The 19,255-nt window shown below is 42.1% G+C and overlaps 2 protein-coding genes across 6 annotated transcripts in view; both read left to right on the top strand.

Annotated features, from left to right (window-relative positions):
- Positions 1-173: 173 nt before the first annotated feature.
- Positions 174-3,220, top strand: LOC111842498 (2',3'-cyclic-nucleotide 3'-phosphodiesterase-like). Of its 2 annotated transcripts, none has more exons than XM_072712364.1 (4): positions 174-358; positions 965-1,937; positions 2,055-2,179; positions 2,276-3,220. In XM_072712364.1, exons 2-4 carry the CDS (start codon positions 1,013-1,015, stop codon positions 2,714-2,716), a joined length of 1,491 nt encoding a protein of 496 aa, XP_072568465.1. In that variant the 5' UTR covers positions 174-358; positions 965-1,012; the 3' UTR covers positions 2,717-3,220. The 2 variants fall into 2 exon arrangements, with proteins under 2 accessions (XP_072568465.1, XP_072568464.1); XM_072712363.1 differs by having other exon boundaries at positions 175-358; positions 998-1,937.
- Positions 3,221-5,690: 2,470 nt separating this feature from the next.
- The window catches only part of LOC111842517 (ATP-citrate synthase), a 43,048-nt gene continuing 29,483 nt past the window's right edge, over positions 5,691-19,255 (top strand). For 2 of the 4 annotated variants that reach the window (XM_023809190.2, XM_023809189.2), the window contains exons 1-2: positions 17,506-17,671; positions 18,237-18,359. In XM_023809190.2, coding sequence (XP_023664958.1) covers positions 17,513-17,671; positions 18,237-18,359 — 282 coding nt within the window. In that variant the 5' untranslated portion in view covers positions 17,506-17,512. Of the gene's footprint in view, positions 5,861-5,902; positions 6,073-17,505; positions 17,672-18,236; positions 18,360-19,255 lie in introns of those variants that run through there. The other 2 variants (XM_023809187.2, XM_023809188.2) reach the window with 2 other exon arrangements.

Genomic DNA, 19,255 nt, shown 5'->3' with positions numbered 1-19,255 from the left:
GGGAAAGAGGGATAAAATACGGTAGTTTCCCGGCCAAAACGGGAGACTTGACAGCTATGATGTAACCAGCATTTTATGTCATTTAATGTGACCATTCAAATGCAATCCCAAATTAATTATTGGTGTAACACGTGCGAGGAAGTAACAAACTAAATGAATTAATTGGAATGACTCGGTGGATCCTATAATGAGGCGAGACTTGAATAATGAGCGGTAATGCAGAGGGTGACTGGTAGGGTACTGGTTCCTGATAGCCCTGCCTCCTTGAGCCCAGTAGGCGGACAGAAGCGCGTCGGTACTTTATTGGGTTGATGCCGGCAGTGGTGGGACTCGTCTGCTGAATCCATCTACAGTCCCTGTAAGTACTGCTTCTCCCTGAAAGCGTCATTTTTACAGTCCGCCCGTATTTTTTTTTTTTTGCTTAGTCCATAAGCTTTAGGTTTTATTATGGCATGAGCTCGTATTTGAATCTGAATTGCACTTCGCGCTGGTGGTTAATCGTTAAGCTCAAGCCTACATCCATTTTCAGTTGAAGTTATTGGCTATAGCGCTTACCAGTAATTTACACCTCACTTGTCATTCCGTTTTTTTGTCACTAAATGCCATTTGGCGCTTACTACGTCCGTAACATGCAAGTTCAGTGTTTGGATTCAGTGATCCCCTACATGTCTGACAAGTTTCTCCTTTATAACACATGGGACCGCTGCTCTGCTTTCTAAGCGTACTGTAAACGTAATATGACTCGCATGAAACTGTGACAACACTGCGTAACCATTTTCCATATGTTTAAGTTAAGTCTAAGACTTTGTCATGGTCTAACAAGTTTTGCAGGGATCTTTGATTTCCACTTATGCTGAGCCTTTTACAGCATGTTGTGGGTTTGTTAGCATTTACTGCAGCTTTGCTGACTTCACTGGATTGTAACTTGGATGGTGTTTACTCTCTGCGGCTGAACCTTCTCCAGAAGTGCTTTTTTTCTTCCAAATCTACTATACAGGGGGAAAAAAAAAGAATGGAGCAGCAATCAGACCAGGCACATCCCGATTGCAAAGAGACGATCCAAACGCAGGCCAAAGTGGAACAACCAGGAGCTGAGGTACAAGCTAAAGTGGAGTTAGAGGAGCAGGTGCTGGTAGGAGAGGAAGTGAAGTTGCCACAGGAAGCAGCTTCCAGTGAGCAGCTGGGTGAGGAGCGAAAGGATGAAGCGCAGAAAATGGGAAATGTGGATGTGATGCCTGAGAGAAATGAAGAACATGAGGCACCTGGACAGTCAAATGTGGGAATGGGAGAACAGGCAATGTCAGAATCTGTGATCCCGGAAAGCAAACCTGAGGACGCCGACCCTCCTGTTGCAGCTGGCTCGCTTGCATTTGCTTTTCTGCAGGATGAGCGGACTAAGGCAGTCCTGCGCGAGTCCCGCACCCTTCTCATTCTTCGGGGTCTTCCTGGAAGTGGCAAGACCCGTCTCGCCACTGCAATTAAGGATGTTTATGAGGGTGCCTGTTCTGTCATCAGTGCTGATGAAAATGTGAAGCCTGAGAACAACGTATCGGGAGAGGGGCACAAGGCCCTGGATGAAGCCATACAAGCAAGGTGCATGTCCGGCACACCAGTGGTGGTGGTTGATGACGCCAACGACACGCATGATAGGTTAGCCTGGCTAGGTCAACATGCAGAGCTGCACCTGTACTGTACTCTGTTCCTGGAACCTCTGACTGAGTGGAGTAGAGACCCTGAGAAACTAGTCCAGAAGAGTAAGCAGGGACTGGAGAAAGACAAGATCCAAGCTTTGAAAGTTGTGCTTGAGGCGACTTCTATACCCCTTTTCTTTGGCTGGTTCCTGGTATCGAAATCCCAGGAACACATGAAAACAATGAAGGTTGACTTTCTCAAGACCTTGGTTAGCTTGGATGCCTTCAAGAATCATGCTAGTGATTGTAAGTATTTGGAGGTGTAGCTTTCACCATAGGGAGGCTTTCTGTGGGTTAAAGCGGGAAAGGCTGCAAAATGAGTATTTAATCTTTAAAAATTCCAGAATCAACTTGCTTTTGTAGATGGGGAAGCTGAGAAGGAGGTTAACCTGGAGGAATACTTTCACCGCGAAGGGGTGTTTCATTGTACTACGAAGTTCTGTGACTATGGGAAAGCTGAAGGAGCCAAGGAATATGCAGAGAAGCAGGTAGGTGAAAGCACCAGTGCTCACCAGTATCTTAATCTTTCATGAATTGATTCATAAATTACCAGTGTACTGCTAAACTTGTCTCTCTCCCTGCAGTCTGTGAAGGAGTCCTACGGCCGCGTATCAGAACTGGTACTGAGCACCCTGTTTGTCACTCCTCGTACTGTCGGTGCCAGGGTGTCCCTTACAGAAGATCAGCTGCAGCTGTGGCCCAGCAACACCAAACAAGATGCCACATCTGACATGGGCATGGCCCGGGGCAGTCATGCCCACGTCATGTTGGGCTGCGCTGAGGGTGTGGGGCCGGTGCAGACAGGCCTAGACCTGCTGGAGTTGGTTCAGATGGAGCAGGAGAGTCAAACTAGAGATCTTGTGCAGGACCTGGAGCTTGGGTCGCTCACCTATTACGGCAAAGGCATGTGGGCCCTGAGCTTGCGTGAGCCCTTCCTGGCTACTGCTTGCTTCTCTAGCTATTATGGCCACTGGGAGGAGAAGGAGACAGAGAAGAAAAAGAGATCTAAGTGCACAGTTCACTGAAGCAGTGATTTACTCGTTTTCATCTTTGTGGTGACCATGGTGGCTAAGCTGGCCCTGAAACCATTCTGAGAACCACACACTAGTCCATCTTGTGCTCTGTCCCACTTGTATGGTTGAGGTTAACTGGAGGTGTTTCCATCAAAGCTATCCATGGTAATGTGGGAGCCTTGCTTCTATTGAAACCGTTGCATGCTGGTTGTATTGCAAAACTGCATTGTTGGAACATAATGTGAGTTTTGCACTGGTGGCGGTTCTGGGCCTTGCATCAGTTTAGCAGTGTGATGGCAGAGCACAATACTCACAGGGTGAGATGAAGGGTTTTCACTGCTTTGAAGTTCTAGTGTATTCCAAGAGGCTGTTTCAAGTGTTAGATGACGGTTCTACTTGAGTGTCTTTAAATCTGCATATTTTATGCTTTCACTTTGTGACCCACTCTAGCAGTGCAGCACTTAAATTCATATGTAACAAATAGCTTTTGTACTTCAAATAAAATCTGTGACTGGCTATGAGGGTGTAGTGGTCATTTCCCCCCCAAGTAATGATATGGGACAAGTCTTCATTTACATGTGGTACATCATTATGGAGAAAATGATTTATCACCCGTAGGGGCACATTGAGCCTCTTGCATCTCTCCAGAAGCACAGAGCATGAGACAAGGGGTACTGGGTAGGATGCTCGGTTATCACAAGACATGCACACTGAAACATCCACTAACGGTAACTGGGAAGCCCCTGTTCATTTAAACTGTGGCCATGGGGAAAATTATAGGCTGTGCCTGCATAACTGGGACAATCTTAGTAATTCTGGAGGGTTAAGACCATAGTTTGAAGACCTCACCTGGGGCTGAGCCTTGAAGTTCTGCCTCCCTAGACTCCTTGCTATTGAGCAAACACTGGATATCTGTTGCCCACTAAGTGACCCACCTGCTGGATGTTGTGTTGATGAGCATTATACTCATGAAATCCAAAACATGAATTGCAGATCTTTCAGCCACATTCACTTTGGACTTAATTCATTATGGGTGTTTTGTTCTTGTTTCATGTTTATTTTTCCAATATACCAGTGCTGCCCATAGCAGGATGGGGCTCCCCTCCAAATGTACTAAAATCTGCATCTCGTAAATACATCCGAAGGAAGAAGCACTTTTTTTTGGGGGGGGGTTGGAGTAATCATTGGTAATTTACATCTGATGCCTCATAAAATATAATTTGTCACCTTGACCAAGCAAAAGCAGCATAGGACAGGACTCAGAAAAGCAACCTTTCATAAGCAACTCTGGCACTGAAACTTAAGTTTCTTCCGCAGTAGGATTTTTAAAGCTTGCTTACGAAGTTTAGCCAGTAGATGGCGCCACCTACTATCCAATCCATTTTCACTGCAAAGCAATCTCTTTTGTGCACACTTCTTCTCAGTGTTTCCACACTTCGCTTTCCTAGTCCACAGCTTGCAATCTGCGACATTAGGGAGCTACCACCGAACGTGATAAAAAGCTGTGCCATACTATGCCAGGGATTTGTAAGTGCCAAATTGCAACACCATCGTTACCTTCCTGTAGTCTTCACCAAAACATAAGGATCCATAGAATTTGGGAACAGCTACAGTGGAGCTGCCCTAATTAGTTTATAACTCTGTGGTTAACACTGTCTAAAATTTAGTAAGTAAAAGTAAGTAACATTTATTTATAAAGCAGATTTAAACACAGCTATTACTGTCCAAAGTGCTGTACATCAATAAATAATAAAATAATAAAAATTACAAAAAAGACTAATTAAATAAATGCATGTTAAAACAAGTAGAACAGATCCTACAAGAATAGACACACTAGGACACAAGAAATGAGAGAATTGGGGCTATAGAAATACCTGTGAATAGAGGTGTGTTTTTAATCTAGATTTAAAGACGGGAACAGAGGGGGCACATCTAATGTCTGAGGGTAACTGGTTCCATAGGCGAGGAGCAGCCACAGCAAAGGCCCTATCACCTTTCTGTTTCAGACGTGACCGTGGCACATATAGAAGTCCTGTGTTAGAGGACCTAAGAGACCTAGGGACTGAATAAGGCTGGAAAAGCTCAATAATGTAAGCAGGGCCCTGCCCATTTAAAACTATAAAAACAATGAGTAAGACTTTAAATTGAATTCTAAAATGGATGGGGAGCCAATGCAGGGAAGCCAAAACAGGGTGAAATAAAGTGATTCTGGTTCTGAGCACCTTGCTGATTTTAATTGCTGGAGCTACTGCACTTTCTGTCTATCTCCTATGTTTCGGAAGGTTGATATAATCAATCTAAGCCACATAGTCTGCACCCCAAACAGAGCTTACTTTACATGGCTTTGTATGCTGAAGATGTATAGAAGAGTGGCTTGGGTGGGAGACTCAGCTAGTGTCGTCTACATCCATGTCAAGGGCCCACGCTACCAGCACTCCTGCCTCTGGGTTCATACAGTGCACTGCGGGCAGAATAGAGGTTGGGAGTAATACATGTTTGACTGGGATTTGTGGTGAGGGTTATGGGGGAGGGGTGGTAATCACTAGAGGGATGAGAATAAGGGATAAGAAAAGAGACAACATGAGGGGTTCGGGGTAGGGGTTGGGGAACCAGATGGCTTGGTGCCCTCAAACCTATTTTCATTGTTCAAGAACATGTTCATGTCATTCATATTCAGAATGTGTTGTTGCATGCAAAACCAATAGCAGCACTCGATGGCAGTATACAAACAATGTATTTCAATATACTATATACTTTAAATGCAAATATACCTTAAATAGTATGAGCGAATAGTTTGAAATGACCAAACTGCTACTTAAACACAACACATATAAAACCACTTTCCCTTGCCCTGCTAGCTAGAATAGTCACTCCCCCCACCTCACCCCTCGTGCATCTTTGCCAAGCCGTCCGATGGCTGGCGAGTACGTCATGACGCCATTCACGCATGGCAGCGCGTGCACCAATGGCGAGCGCCGGAGCCGCGAGCTCCGCTGATGAGGAGACAGAAGAAATCGCCGAGTCAAAGGCACGGGAAGGCTAGAGGGTGGGACCTGCCACAGCCGCCTTTATTACGAGCCCCACACGCCGGAACACACAGCAACACAGACGTTTGGAGGGACATTGTGCGATTGCCGGAGTCCCGTATACGTGAAGGTGAGATTTAAACGCGACCCGGATATTATCATTGGAACATGCGGTGGAAAACCCCTATGGAGGCAAAGCACCCGGGAGATCAGTCTGCCTATGTTTCGGGTTAGCTAGCCAGCTCGAACTATATTCATTTCTAGGTCTAAGTTTATATTTATATATATTTGTCCACTTATTCTCTTTAATTTCGCTGTGCGTCAGCAGCAGGCTAAGTCCAGGTAAGCCTAACTTCTGCTTCGCTGGGCGCTGAAGCTGCGTATTTCCCGGAGTGTCAGTTCGGTCTGAAGTGCTGCATATGTCCTTACACAGCAAAATCATCGGGCTAACGGAATTACTAGCGCAAAGCTCACGGACATCTGTTTTTGTTATCGGTTTTGTTGTTGTAAACAATGTGTTGCGACGTGGGCACATACAGCACATCCTAAGTCTGTCATATTTTGGATAAACCCCTGTGGCCGTGTGAAAGATTTAGGTTGCATCACCCACCACCTCTCTGAGTGTTTATGTTACTCGTTTAGGGGAAAAACGGATTCACATATCAGTTTAAACTTTAAAGCATCGAATTGACCTTACTGAGATGTTGGAGAAGATGATGCAAGGATCTTGTTTAAACTGCATGTATTGTATCTATACACGACATTATGTTTTTAGGCAACACATATAGTTTGTAGATTTTGATAATTAATTTGGCCACGGATTTTCTTTTTACTTTACAGTTAATTGTATCTATACTGATGTTTTTACGACTCGTATTTAGACAAGGATAAATACTTGTGTTGGGGGTTATGAGGTGTGGTTACAAACGTGAAGAGATGACACTGAATCAGATTGTATGAGAATAACCAGCTTAGCAGGTCAGTCAACATAAACTGGTCTCTTCCGAAAGATTGTTGTCATTGTCAGTGTTAAAGAATTTCAAGTTTTCTGAGGTAACTTGTGATGCAGACTTCCTATTGTCCCTTTCAGTTTATTTTATAACACTCCATCCATGTTATCTTGAACACACTTTTAACAAGCCCAGGAAACAGTTAAACTCTGAACCTCATTTTCACTTGCTGCCAAGAAGGAAGTTATTTAATTATTTCTTTCCTGGAGTCCTTTTCTTGTAAAAGTCTTTTTATAAATATTGGGCAGAGCACAAGTCCTTTGTAATCCATGGTGGGGGTTTGGTTTGTGGGGGCTTGCTGTGAGATGCATACCAGTGTGTCTTGTATTGTTCAATTTGTACACATGGAAGGCATTTCTTAGAGATGGAAAGGACAGTAAGGTGCAGCACACTAATCTGTCCTGCAGTGCTGACTGGAGATCAAGTTTTGCATGTCAAACTTAATCTCTTTTCAGTGTATATTAATCAACTTTTAAAATCTATTTTTTTTTATGTGACAAAGGGACTTAATTGTTGAATAAGTTGTGGTGAACAACATCTCCAGGAAGGGAAATTAGGTTTTCTTCAATTCAGATAGAGGTTGTACGACCTTTGTAATTCAGTACGCGTTCAATTTTTAATGACGTTGCTCTTGGTTACCTGAAATGCGATGGCCTAAACTGCACATGGTTTCCGAGACCCATCCCAGCTCACTCTTACTCTGTGATGTTTGCTTATGTAGTGTGTTCTTAGTACACATCCTGTCTGATGGGGTGTGGTAATGCTATATGGATACTGTCCTGTGTATCCTGTTCCTGTCTCATCTAAGCAGTGATCGATGATGTCATGAGTCACTGATGATGTCACTGTGCATCTCTGACCATGGTTATGAAGTTCAGTTATGGTGAGCTTTCTTTTCCACTTCAGGATTTAGCTGGTCTCTTTTGGCCTACACTGTCATGAAAATGGGAGTGATTTAGAGACTTTTTCCAATACCTGTGTTGACAGAACGTAGGTCACAGTAATAAAACCTGGTCTTCCATATTGTTCAGTACTGTGCTAATTGCATGATGATGGCAACAGCTGGTGAATATCCTTCACTGTGACGCCAACCTCACTTCTTGTGATGTTCACGTACTGGACATGTACTCATTTAGTGCAATTGTGTAATTCTGTCTCCTTCTAATCAGATGCTGCTGATGATACTGTTTGTGCAGGCCTAACTGTCGACACCACTTTTGAATTAATTGGTTTTAGGGTGTGTTCACACTTAGCTCGAAATAGCCAATTTCAGTGGGCTCTGTGCGTTTTTCACATGAAACGAGCTGAAAGTGTTCCAAACTCAGACCACCTCGGAGTTTTGAGTCCACTTAGCAGGTTTGTTTGCTGATGATATGTGAACAAAAAGTCCGGCCTGCTTGCTTTGCTCTACTTTAGGGTTTTTGGGTACCATATCATGCTAATGTCAAAACAGCTGTCAAATAATTGTCATGAATTAGATTACACTCATTTATAGAGCTGGGAAATTTATTGCGTTAATGTGCAGTATTTCGTTACCCTAATGGGAAAAAATATAAGCATAGATTTTATCAGAGACCTATAATTTTTTCCATTGCACAGAATCCCATTATTTTGAGCTAAAATCTGATATTTCAGTTATCTTATGGGGAAGTTGATGTTGCTTGGTTTACTTCATTAAAAAAAAAAATAAAAAATAGGTGAGGGAGTCATTCATAAGAAAAGAAAATCGTAATATGCAGCATTTGTTGTACAGACCCTCCTCTACTTACAAACTTTCAACTTACGAAATTTCAGACATACGAATGAAGAGAACTGTATGTCCAAATTGTGCTTGTGGGGCTCCCGTTTCCTGTCCGCAACATCAATTTTTTTTCTGCGCGCCAATTCCGCCTAGCCTGAGTAGTGTAAAAGGCCCAAAATCTTTCACTAACATGTTGTTTATGTTGTTAGCAGACAGATCGCTTACATGCCAAATTCGCAATCAGAATCTAACAATTGCAGAAAATAAAATTGTCATATTACACAGCCTTGTATGCAAGGACAACGTGAGCCCCTAGTGATTGTGACCTTGTTTAATGAGGAAACTAACTGCGCAAAGTCGTGCATTTTTTATCTAGACGTCTGACAAATTGTTCGAATCTCCGCTCTCAAATGCAAACAAGTTGCACAGAAGGACCATTGTCAGCATCAGCTCAAGTGAATGGTAACAACGCTTTCGAACAAACAGTTTTCTCCGCCATGCATTGTTCTTAGCAGCTCTGTGTCTCTGAGGACGGTGCTGTCTGTGATCAGGGCAGAGTAACACAACTCTCACACACGCTGCAGTGTTTGAGAGAGCTGCCTGCTCCGCCACACACACAGAGTGAAACTCTTCGACACAAGAAAAAAAACAGAACTGATAACATTGGGATGACTTGGTAAAAATTAAAATTTTAACATTTAAAATGATTTTTAACGATTAAAAAATGTCTGTGAGCCCACCAACAAGCTCTGTCAGAATCAATGATCCTTAATGTTACCTGTAAGCTACAGTTGGTTGAAGGCTCATTATCATTACGGCAGTTCCTGACAGTGTAATTCACATTCTGTTTCAAAAGCGCTCGCGTTTTCTTTTAAAGCAATATTTCATAACAAACCAGCTAAATAAATAGGTCTTTGAAAGATCAGAATTTAAGCCTTACAGTTTTTTCTCAGGACTCTTCCAAAACTTCTTACTGGGGTCCTGCACAAGGCAGCATGGGTCATGTGTTCCACAGCAACAATAACATTGGGCTGCCTGCAGACGTGCCTGTCTGTAAATCGGCGTACTACACTCAGATATCGGCCAATGCCAATACATTAAAAAATGCCAAATATCAGCCAGATATATCGGCCGGCCGATATATTGGTTGACCACTACTAGAAGGTGAAGCAGGTCCTTTTGTAAGGTGGTGGGCAATGTGAATCCAAGGAGAACTAGAGTTCTTTCTCTTTGCCCACTTTCTGGTTCACTTAAGGGACACTGAGTTTGGTTAACACCCTTAGTTTATTTAGGGGTGGTACAGTGGCTTTGTGGGTATCTCGGTGTGTAATACCATGATGCCCCTCTTCCAGCCCACCTTTGCATGTGGGCGTCCCTGTCCCATTTTTCGTAGGTGCCCTTGGTCTATAATTTTATTTACTCATGTATTTTTGTTTGTCTTTTCTGTCCTGTGAAACTTAACTGGGTCAAAGTGCACCCCCTGCTTCCACAGACTTACCTTGCATTGGATCTAGAGTTATAGAAAATCGATATAATTTACCAGTCTGTAAATTTTTATCTCGCCAGAGTCTCTCTGAAGGCAGACATGGAACAGTGTGGACCACTTTTCACATAAATGAAACAATGAACATAGTACACATTTTATTGGCGCCGATCAGCATGGGTTAAATGTGCCAGAATGCAGGAGAGGCGTGCCGGGTGGATGCTGCGGAGCACAAAGGCTTCTCTGTGAACTAGGTTGTGTGTGTGGGACGGGAAACCAGGATGGTGCAGCTTTTCATTCTGTGTTGAAGGGAAAAACATGATTTGCCAGCCTGAAATCCAAGGGCCTAAGTGCAAGCATGCAGCCTCCTCAAAAACACGTGAGGAAGACCAATGCTTAAATTATGTTTACGTGGGAGGTTTAGTCTAGCTTTTAATGTTGAGGGGAAACCAGCATTTCCTGCTGCTTTATGAACCCATTTGGTTGTGTTTCCTATTGATATTGTATGTTTTCCTTTCACACAAATCGACATTAACATGTCAAGCAAGAGACTATATATTGCTCTATTAGAGATCATGCACTTGAATATGGAGCTTGAATTAAATACTAAACAAGCCAGATACAGTATACAGCAAAAATGGATACAACTCACTTCAATATCATTAAGATGTTAGTAAATTATAAATCCATTCAGTTTACTACATATTAACATAAAATGACAGTTTCAGGTCACTTTAGCATGGATGATGCCAAATTGCCAATGTAGCACAAATCTGAGGAGAGGGGTTCTGCCATTCTTCACAGGCCATTCTTTTGAACTCCCCTTCTGGAAGGTTTGCACTTTTCCTACTGTGCTTTTCCTCTATCTGTAGGATTCAGGTCTGGGGATATACTTGGCCAGATGATTGTTTTCATTTTCTTTATTAAAGACTTGTGTGCTTTTTTTTAAAAACTTTGTTTAGGATCATTGTCATATTCCTGTGTCTTGAGATTGGGAATAAGCTTTTCATTTAGTACTTTGGTGTGCACACTGGTGTTCATGATGCCACCTATAAATGTAATTTCTTCTGTTTGATAAATGCACGCTGCCCCTTTGTTATTGTTATGCGTTAACTATGATACTAATGTCCAAGTCCATGCCAAACATTCTGAACCCCATCTCATCTAAACAATTTTATCGTAGTTTCATCAGAACAGGGAATCTGCTGGCTGTATTAATTTTTTGTGTTCTTTGGCAGACCTTAATGTTGCAGCTTTGCTGAAGTGTTAGTGGCAGTTTTCTTCTTGGGAGAAACTTTTTAGTTAATGTTTGCTGCACTGTCTAGGCACTCATAGAGGGCAATTTCTGAAGGTAAATCTTGTGCTTAGCTCGAATTCTGGCTTGTCTGTTTTTCAGTGCAGGCTTTTGTAAATGCCATGCTTTGTCATCTGTCAAGGATAACCACTACGGCTTCGCTTTCTGGTAGTGTGACTTTTCTGATACTTCCTACTTGATGTAACTGTTTTGCACTTGGGCTTGTTAGCCTACCAATGTTCTTGTACCCTTTTCTATCTATTTTTTTCTATTGAGTTTCTTAAATTTTCTGGCAATTCCGGGAGCCATTTTGGCCATTAGAGACCAACATTGAGGAAAATGCCTGCTAGACTGCTGGTTAACAATCAACCAGTGATGTTTTGATGTAATAATGTAGCAGGTTTACGCAATCGGCCTTAAGTGGAAATTGCGTCACTGGTATACTTGCTTTTGTTTCTCTATCTACATGTTAGACAAAGCATGCAACTAAAGACAAACTTGTTTGTAATTAATCATAAACATCCTTTTGTTCAAATAAAAAATGGATGTAGATATTTTCGTATGGTACTGCTGAGTAAGTCACCCAAGGCCATGGTGCTCTCTCAGAAAAGAATCGATGGCTCCTTTCAGGTGTGAGGCAGCATTTTCCCTTAGTGAAGAATTGAAGAAGTACCCGAGGGTCTTTTTTAATTTTATTTTTATTTGTTTGTTTATTTATTTTTTTACCGGACACTGACTGGCAGTTCATTCTGGTGGCTGCTGATTGTGGGTGCAGAGCAGGTCTGTGGTGGTGAAAAATATAGGCATTAGCTGTGTTCATTTATAGGCATTAGCTGTGGGTAATGACCAAAAGAATAATGTCCCATGTACCAGAGGCCACAGTGGGGATTTTTTGGACTCCTCCTCTGTGGAGGTGTACATGGCTTGGAGATCAGGATGGACCTCATCCTGCTGCCCCTGTGGACGGAGAAGAGTCAGCCATGGCAGTTTTGGCATCTTATAAGGACTCCACCCAGTCATATCTTACTGGGCACAACCCGCTGGGCCCCTGGGGCGGACCTGGGATATTCTGGAGAGGTTATATCTCCCTGATAGCTTGGGAATGCCTGGAGATCCTATGGAAAGGGACTGGTCTGGTGTAACCTGCTTGGTGTCCTGCCAGTATAGCCCTCATCAGAAGCAGTAAGAGATGGTAACAGCAATTTAATTTACTTAGTTACTTTGAATTTGTTTCATGTGAGCCCAAATTATTTTAACTGGATGTATGAGATTGGTCCCTGGTCACATGGGAAACTATTGATTGGAGTAAACATTCTGTTTTCTAAAGATTTAATAATATGATCCAACAGAGCAGGTTGCAGAGAAGTTAGGGTTTTACAGTTCCGCAAATCAGGAGGAGCGGTTGTAAAGGAAAAGTTTGTATCCAGAGCTGATAGTAATTAATGTGGATGGTTGTAGGAGGTTATTTTAGCAGCCGCCTTAGCCATGTCACAGGAAAGTGGTAAGTTACTGCTGTGGCTTTGGACGGGTTGGGTGCTAACTGTCACCAAATATCGTGATCTATGCGGAAGCCTTCTGCTCTCAGAAGTGCCCAGGGAATGGGGGGATCCTGGACCATAAGACTGTCAGGGCCAGCTGTCCTGCTGTCTTGCATGGGACAGCTGACCCCAGGGGAAACATGAGCACTCCACGTTTATGAGAAGTCAGCCAAGTCGGGTGCAGGCGACAGATTATGGCATCTGGGTGCAGGTTTTCATTCTCTGTAAAACAAAACGAGATGAAATATACCTGAAGTAAACTATAGCCAAATACGGCTGGTTGATTTATACTGAATTATCTTATGATACATTATTGCCATTTTGTATCTAAAAATGTATAATTATATAGATCATTATATAGATGATCGAATAAGCTCGAAAATGCTGCATATGAGCAGATGTGCAAGGTACAAACCGGGCATTCGGTATGGATCAGGTAGTGATGGACACCCCCAGAAAGCCCTGCCCACTGCCCTGCTTTTTTCACAGCACATACACATTTGTTTGCAGAGGTATGTGGCCGCAATTTGACTCCATTTAACTTTTGAACAACGTAGCTGTTGCATACTTGTTGTTTTTATGTTTCAGGCACCTTGTAAATTACTCTTTTCTAAGAATTTTTTTTCTTATGTGATAACTATCTATTTTTTCCCCTTTGGAAACACTGATGTGAATAAAATTCATTCTGACTTTCTGTCCTGATTTATATTAAATATCAATTTTTTAAATCTATACAGTCACTTAAAATATCGCAATATTGTTTTTCAGCCTAATCTCCATTCCCTACAACCAAACAGAAACTTCTTTACCAACAGAGTGTGCCAGTTGTATAAGGTGTTGCTGCGAGTTGTCAACAGACACAAATCAGTGCCCACAAATGCAATGTGATTACTGGGCTTTAGATGATGGGCTTCAAAAATTGTCCAGATGCTGGTTTTACAATAGAATAAGGGTTTAGGCAAGGAAATGCTAAATATATACACATTACTAACTTTTGGGTTGTCACAGTCCACCTCTTATTAATATTTTAGGCATACTATTGTGGGTGCAAGTAAACACCTGTATTGTATGGAAAAAGCTGGCATCAGGACAGATCTTTATGCCTGTCATCTAAAGCCCTGGTTATTATTGTGCATGCGCACAAATTTTGCTTGTATCGCAGTGTGTTATCGTGCAGCCCTACTGCTAACAGTTCGCCTTGCTTTCGTCTGTTAGTTACACAGTCTTGTATCAGCCTGCGAAGCATGTATTCAAGGCCTCTGAGGCCTGTTTCACAAAGCAGATAACTTGTTGGATTTAAGGTAGCCTGGGTTAAATGCAAGTGAATGAAGATAAAGTCAATTTAGCCCAAAATACGTTAAATCTGACATTATCTGCATAACCAAGAAATTCTGCTTTGTGAAACAGGCCACTGTCCTTGATTCTGCTTGTCTCAGAATGTGCTGCTGTTGATTCCTTGACTTGTTTAGCAGGCTTAGCAGGACCCATTAACCCTGCTCTTTGTCTCTAATTGACGAGTTATTTTTAGCTGGGTACCATATTTCCTCAAATTAATGATGGATTTCAAATAATGGCCGGGGGTGTGGTTGACATGAACAAATATTGGCTGGGACACAAATGCAGGCCAGGAAAAAAACCCTGGGGGCTCATTTATAAACAATTTGGTCAAATGTTGGACAAAAAGAGTTTGAATGCACATTTATACAGTTTTTGGGATGTAATAAGAAACAACATAAACAAACATTCTCACATTTACCAAATGTCCAGAGCAATTGTACAAATGATTTGGAGGAAACTGAAAAGAGTAACATCCAGGTGTCAGAAATGTGTATTTAAATGGAATCTAGTCAGTTTCAGTGATTTGGTGAGAAAGGACTGCAGCCAAAACTTATTGAGAGTGTACAAGTTCAAAAATTCCAGTGATGGCATCTGTGCGACTGTATGATGATCATTAGGATGGTTTCTCTCCAGCATGGATACAGCATCAACGAATTGTGATAGTTTCCACCCCCCCCCCTCTATCTCTCTGTGTGTGTGTGTGTGTGTGTGTGTGTGTGTGTGTGTGTGTGTGTGTGTGTGTGTGTGTGTTGCAGAGTTGGTCTCTCCATACCTGCATGCTGAGAACATTCATATACGTTCACTGATAAGACATGCAAATCAATCCCTATTAGCTGTGGTGGTAACATGTGCCAAAAATAAAGTGCCCTGTATGTGATTATTTTAAAATACAAAATGAGGAGGACGTTGGTGGTGAGGAAGAGCCAAAGGTGAGACCCTGAGATGGGTACAAGTGGTGAGAGTTAAATTTTTAAAGTAAAGGTTCAGATTAAAATATTTCGCAGATACGGTACTGTATCTTGTGTCTCTGTCAGCGTTTCATCAATACATAAACTAGGGTATGCAAATTACTGTACATCAGCATGCAAGGGCATGGATTAATACCATGTTGCACCAAAAAAGGGTGCAACCAAATCATGTGCTGGTGTGACTAACTGAGAAAGTTAGTATCACCAGTGCGACCACTGGAAAGGTCTGGAGCCCTGTAAAATGTGTGTTGTTAAATACAAAAACATTCTTATTTATTTGACAATTAAAGGAATAACTTAATTTAAACCAATGTATTTATTTTGTAGAATTTAATTTACAAGTTATGTACAGTAAGGCAAGGTAAGCTGTAATGTTTATATTTTGGTAATATCCTAATTTTTCCAGTTCAGATTTTGCTTGCCGCTAAATCTGATCGTTGTTAGATATTTGACTGTGCTGTAAAAAAGGAATGTTTAACTTTGACAGCCCTAATTAACATTAATGTGACAGCGCGTCAATGGGAATTCATTATAACGTGACTGTTTTTTTTGATGTCATTAACACGTGTTGAGTCGGATGGCAGCTCGGGAAAAATAATTAACAAAGAAAGTATTTTGAATGGCAGGTTCAGCTTCAAAACTCTGTCAGATGGGTCCATTGACAAGACCAAGACAACTGCAGAGCCAAACAAACTTGGGTGAGGGTGAAGACTGTCGCTACAGAACTGAACAATATTGTGATATTAGTCACCTTTGTGCTGTTGCACATCCGAGTGATGTAAAACTGAGAACCCCCCTCCCCAAATTGTATTTCTTTTTTTTGTACAGTAAGTACTTGGTGTTTTGGTTTTGTGTTAAATGCATATATATCGATATTGCATTAAAAATCATATCTCAAGACTCAAACCCTCTTCTCTATCCATTGCGCCTCTGTAAATCTTGGATCAGACATTTAGGATAAAATAGCTTTAAAAAGGTTGCTGACCTCTGATCTACACTTAGTTATATGAGTAAGTAAAATGTAATATTTAGCAGAGTAACGTAACAGGTGCTGATTACAGTGAATGGTATTTTAGGAAATGGTTCACTTGAAGGTAGGTTTTAATTGGCCTGAATCACTTTTTTTGCTTTTTTGTTTTAAGATTCCAAACCATTTCCTGCCATGCTTTCCAATGAAAGGCAAGCCCATTTGCCATGCCTGACCTTTCCTAAAAGTCATAATGCGTCTCGTCTCTAATACGCATTTGGTGAGGATCAGAATGCTGCTTAAATGTCAGGAATGTGGCAGCACACACATGCACACATTAGTCATGCAAAATGAGTGCATGATATGAGGTAAAACTTGTTTAGCAAATGCAACATTTACTATTCATGAAGCTGTTATTGGTCTCTGCTGTTTCTGTTGTCATTCATTCTTCATTATTGCAGTGTAATTCTGCTAAGTACTCTGAGTTGGCATCGCAGCCTGTCCTGTTGGTTTTCCCCCCCCCCTCATTTTGTGGGAACAGCCTTGTTTTGTCTTCTGGAGTGCACCTGCCTGTGCCCACACACTGTCCTGAAAGACCCCAGGGTCACTGTGACAAGCTTATTGAGGACTGGTGGAAAGAATGATTTCCTTCATCTCCCAGCACGTCTCCTGCGAAGGTGTTATTTAGGGCTGGGCGACATCATATCGATATTATATCGCGCATGCGCAATAATCACCAGGGCTTCAGATGACAGACGAAGCATTTGGCCGGACGGCAGCTTTTCGGTGAAATACGGACATTAATTTACACCCATAATTTGGTAAGAGGATTAGTAGTATGGCTAAAATATTAATGAAGTGTTTTGTGATACCCAAAAGTTAGTAATCTGTATGAACTTTTTCTTAAATTCGATTAGCGGAGCACCCCAAATAATACTGTTTTGATATACTACGGTTTGTATACCTCAGTGCAATATGCACTGAAGTCGCAGTGAAGAAGAGCAGCCATGATATCTTTTAAAAGAGGAGATCTTGTGGATAAACAACAAAAAAAGACGTCGACAGTGTGGTGGAACTTTTTGCAGTTCAAAGTCTGACACATTTATGAAACGAGGATATGCGTATTTATACTAATAATGACTATTGGACTTCATACAAAGCCTCATTAATATTTTAGCCATAGTACTAAACTGCTTAAATTGTGGGTGTAAATAAATGTCCGTATTTCACCGAAAAGCTGGCGCATGACCAAATGCTTCGTCTGTCATCTGAAGCCCTGGTGATTATTGCGCATGCGCGATATAATATCGATATATCGCCAAGCCCTAGTGTTATAGACAATAAGACAGATTTAGCTGCTGTCTTCAGCCGGCCCGGGCTCTGAGTCTGTAGAAATTGGCTTCCACACCCGATGTGACGTCTGTCTCTCCTCTTAGATCCACCATGTCTGCCAAAGCCATCTCGGAGCATACGGGGAAGGAGTTCCTCTACAAGTACATCTGTACCTCAGCCGCTGTGCAGAACCGCTTCAGATACGCCAGTGTGACATGTGACACTGACTGGGACCGGCTGACGCAGGAGCACCCCTGGCTTCTCACAGAGGTAGGAGACCAGCTCCACGCAGCATCTCTGGTGCCTGTAAACGGTGCTTCATTTATATTGACTCTGCTGTTATTGCTGACACTGTGTTGCTGATCTTTTGGAGCAGATGACCCCCCCCCCCCTTCCCTGATTGGTTATTAACTCTGCACATGACATGCCTATCCTCTAGTTCTAATGTCATGTCATTTTCTGCAATTACCTGAACAGATGCATTTTTGTACCATGCCAGCACAATAATTCTGTTCACTCATAAGGGGTCTGAATGCCTCCTTAGATCAACCAACAAAGCTGTTCTTTGGGACCCCATGTGTTAAATTCTGTAAAGCAGTGGGACATACTTTGGACCAGTCAGTAAAGTCAGTCTTTTTTTGTGGGGGTTATTTTTCCCTAGGATAGCACCTCAGGGTTAGGGGGGGGTGGGTTGAATCCCCCCTCTGCACTGTGTGGAGTACACAAGTTCTCATGTAGTGTGGGTTTCTGTTGGCCAATCTGGCATCTTCCCACCAATCGGAGAGATGCAGATGAGCGAGATCATATGCCTGACTATGCTTCTGCCATCACACAGCCACTGGTGGTGAAGCCAGACCAGCTGATCAAGAGGCGAGGGAAGCTGGGCTTGGTGGGAGTCGACCTGGACTTGAAGGGCGTACAGGAGTGGCTTCAGCTTCGCTTCATGAAAGAAACTACAGTGAGTCATGAGGAAAATAATTCAGTGTCAGTTGCATTGGTACCACAACGAGAGAAAAGCATTTGAACCTCCTGTGGAAATGCTGATGAGTATCACGACCTATCTGAAGGGAGCCTGATTAGCACTGACTTAGACAATAAATGTACTTAATGTTTCATCATTTTCCCCCAGTTGTCAGTTTCCCTGAGAGACACATGCATCATTTCTCTGAGAAACACACTTTCAGGGAAGTGCACTGACAAATGCGAACATGATTTTTTTGATTGTAGGTTTATTTGTAATGTAAAGAAGTCATTTACTGATGAGTAAGAGTTTCATAGCATATCTCTAATTTTTATTATTTTAGCTGAATAATAATGTGGTTTATGCTAGTATTATTCATAATGTGACTTTGATATCAGTGTTTATCTATAGTAATGAAATACAGTTTGGTTCCAAAGCAGTGTGCAGTTTGGGCCCCGGGGCCCTACTGAGCAGGCAGTGCTAGGCATGTGAATAGACAGCTTTGGGGGGCCCTTGGGCCGGGCTGCAAGGACCCATCCTCGGATCTGATTTTCGATTTGTCACTCGGATAAGTCAAATAAGCTGATTTACTTCCTGTAATCCCCTTTATCATCCTGTGAGCCAAAAACCATTCATTCAACAAAATTCAATATTTTTCATGAGGTTTGCTGGAAATTACCGCAATTTGGCTGCGACTGTTTAGTCTGTCTACTTCTAACATTGCCTCATTTGCCTCACTGCGTAATAAGTCTCACTTTATTATTTACATCTAATTGTGACAGACAATTATTTGGGGAAACAAAGCTATTGTGAGCTAGAATAGCAAATATTTTAGTCCTGGCAGATAGTATATGAATAGCATGGGACGTGATTCGTGTCTTGGCTAGTGATTT

Source organism: Paramormyrops kingsleyae, chromosome 5, assembly GCF_048594095.1.
Source record: "Paramormyrops kingsleyae isolate MSU_618 chromosome 5, PKINGS_0.4, whole genome shotgun sequence".
In the NCBI taxonomy this organism is placed as follows: Eukaryota; Metazoa; Chordata; class Actinopteri; order Osteoglossiformes; family Mormyridae; genus Paramormyrops; species Paramormyrops kingsleyae.
The sequence above is the reverse complement of the archived record's forward strand: the minus strand, read 5'-3'. Positions and strand labels throughout refer to the sequence as shown.

Coding starts and splice junctions, on each gene's coding strand:
- LOC111842498 (XM_072712364.1), top strand. CDS start 1,013: ATGGAGCAGCAATCAGACCAGGCACATCCCGATTGCAAAGAGACGATC. Junction 1,938..2,054: donor CAAGAATCATGCTAGTGATT/GTAAGTATTTGG, acceptor TTGCTTTTGTAG/ATGGGGAAGCTGAGAAGGAG. Junction 2,180..2,275: donor AGGAATATGCAGAGAAGCAG/GTAGGTGAAAGC, acceptor CTCTCCCTGCAG/TCTGTGAAGGAGTCCTACGG.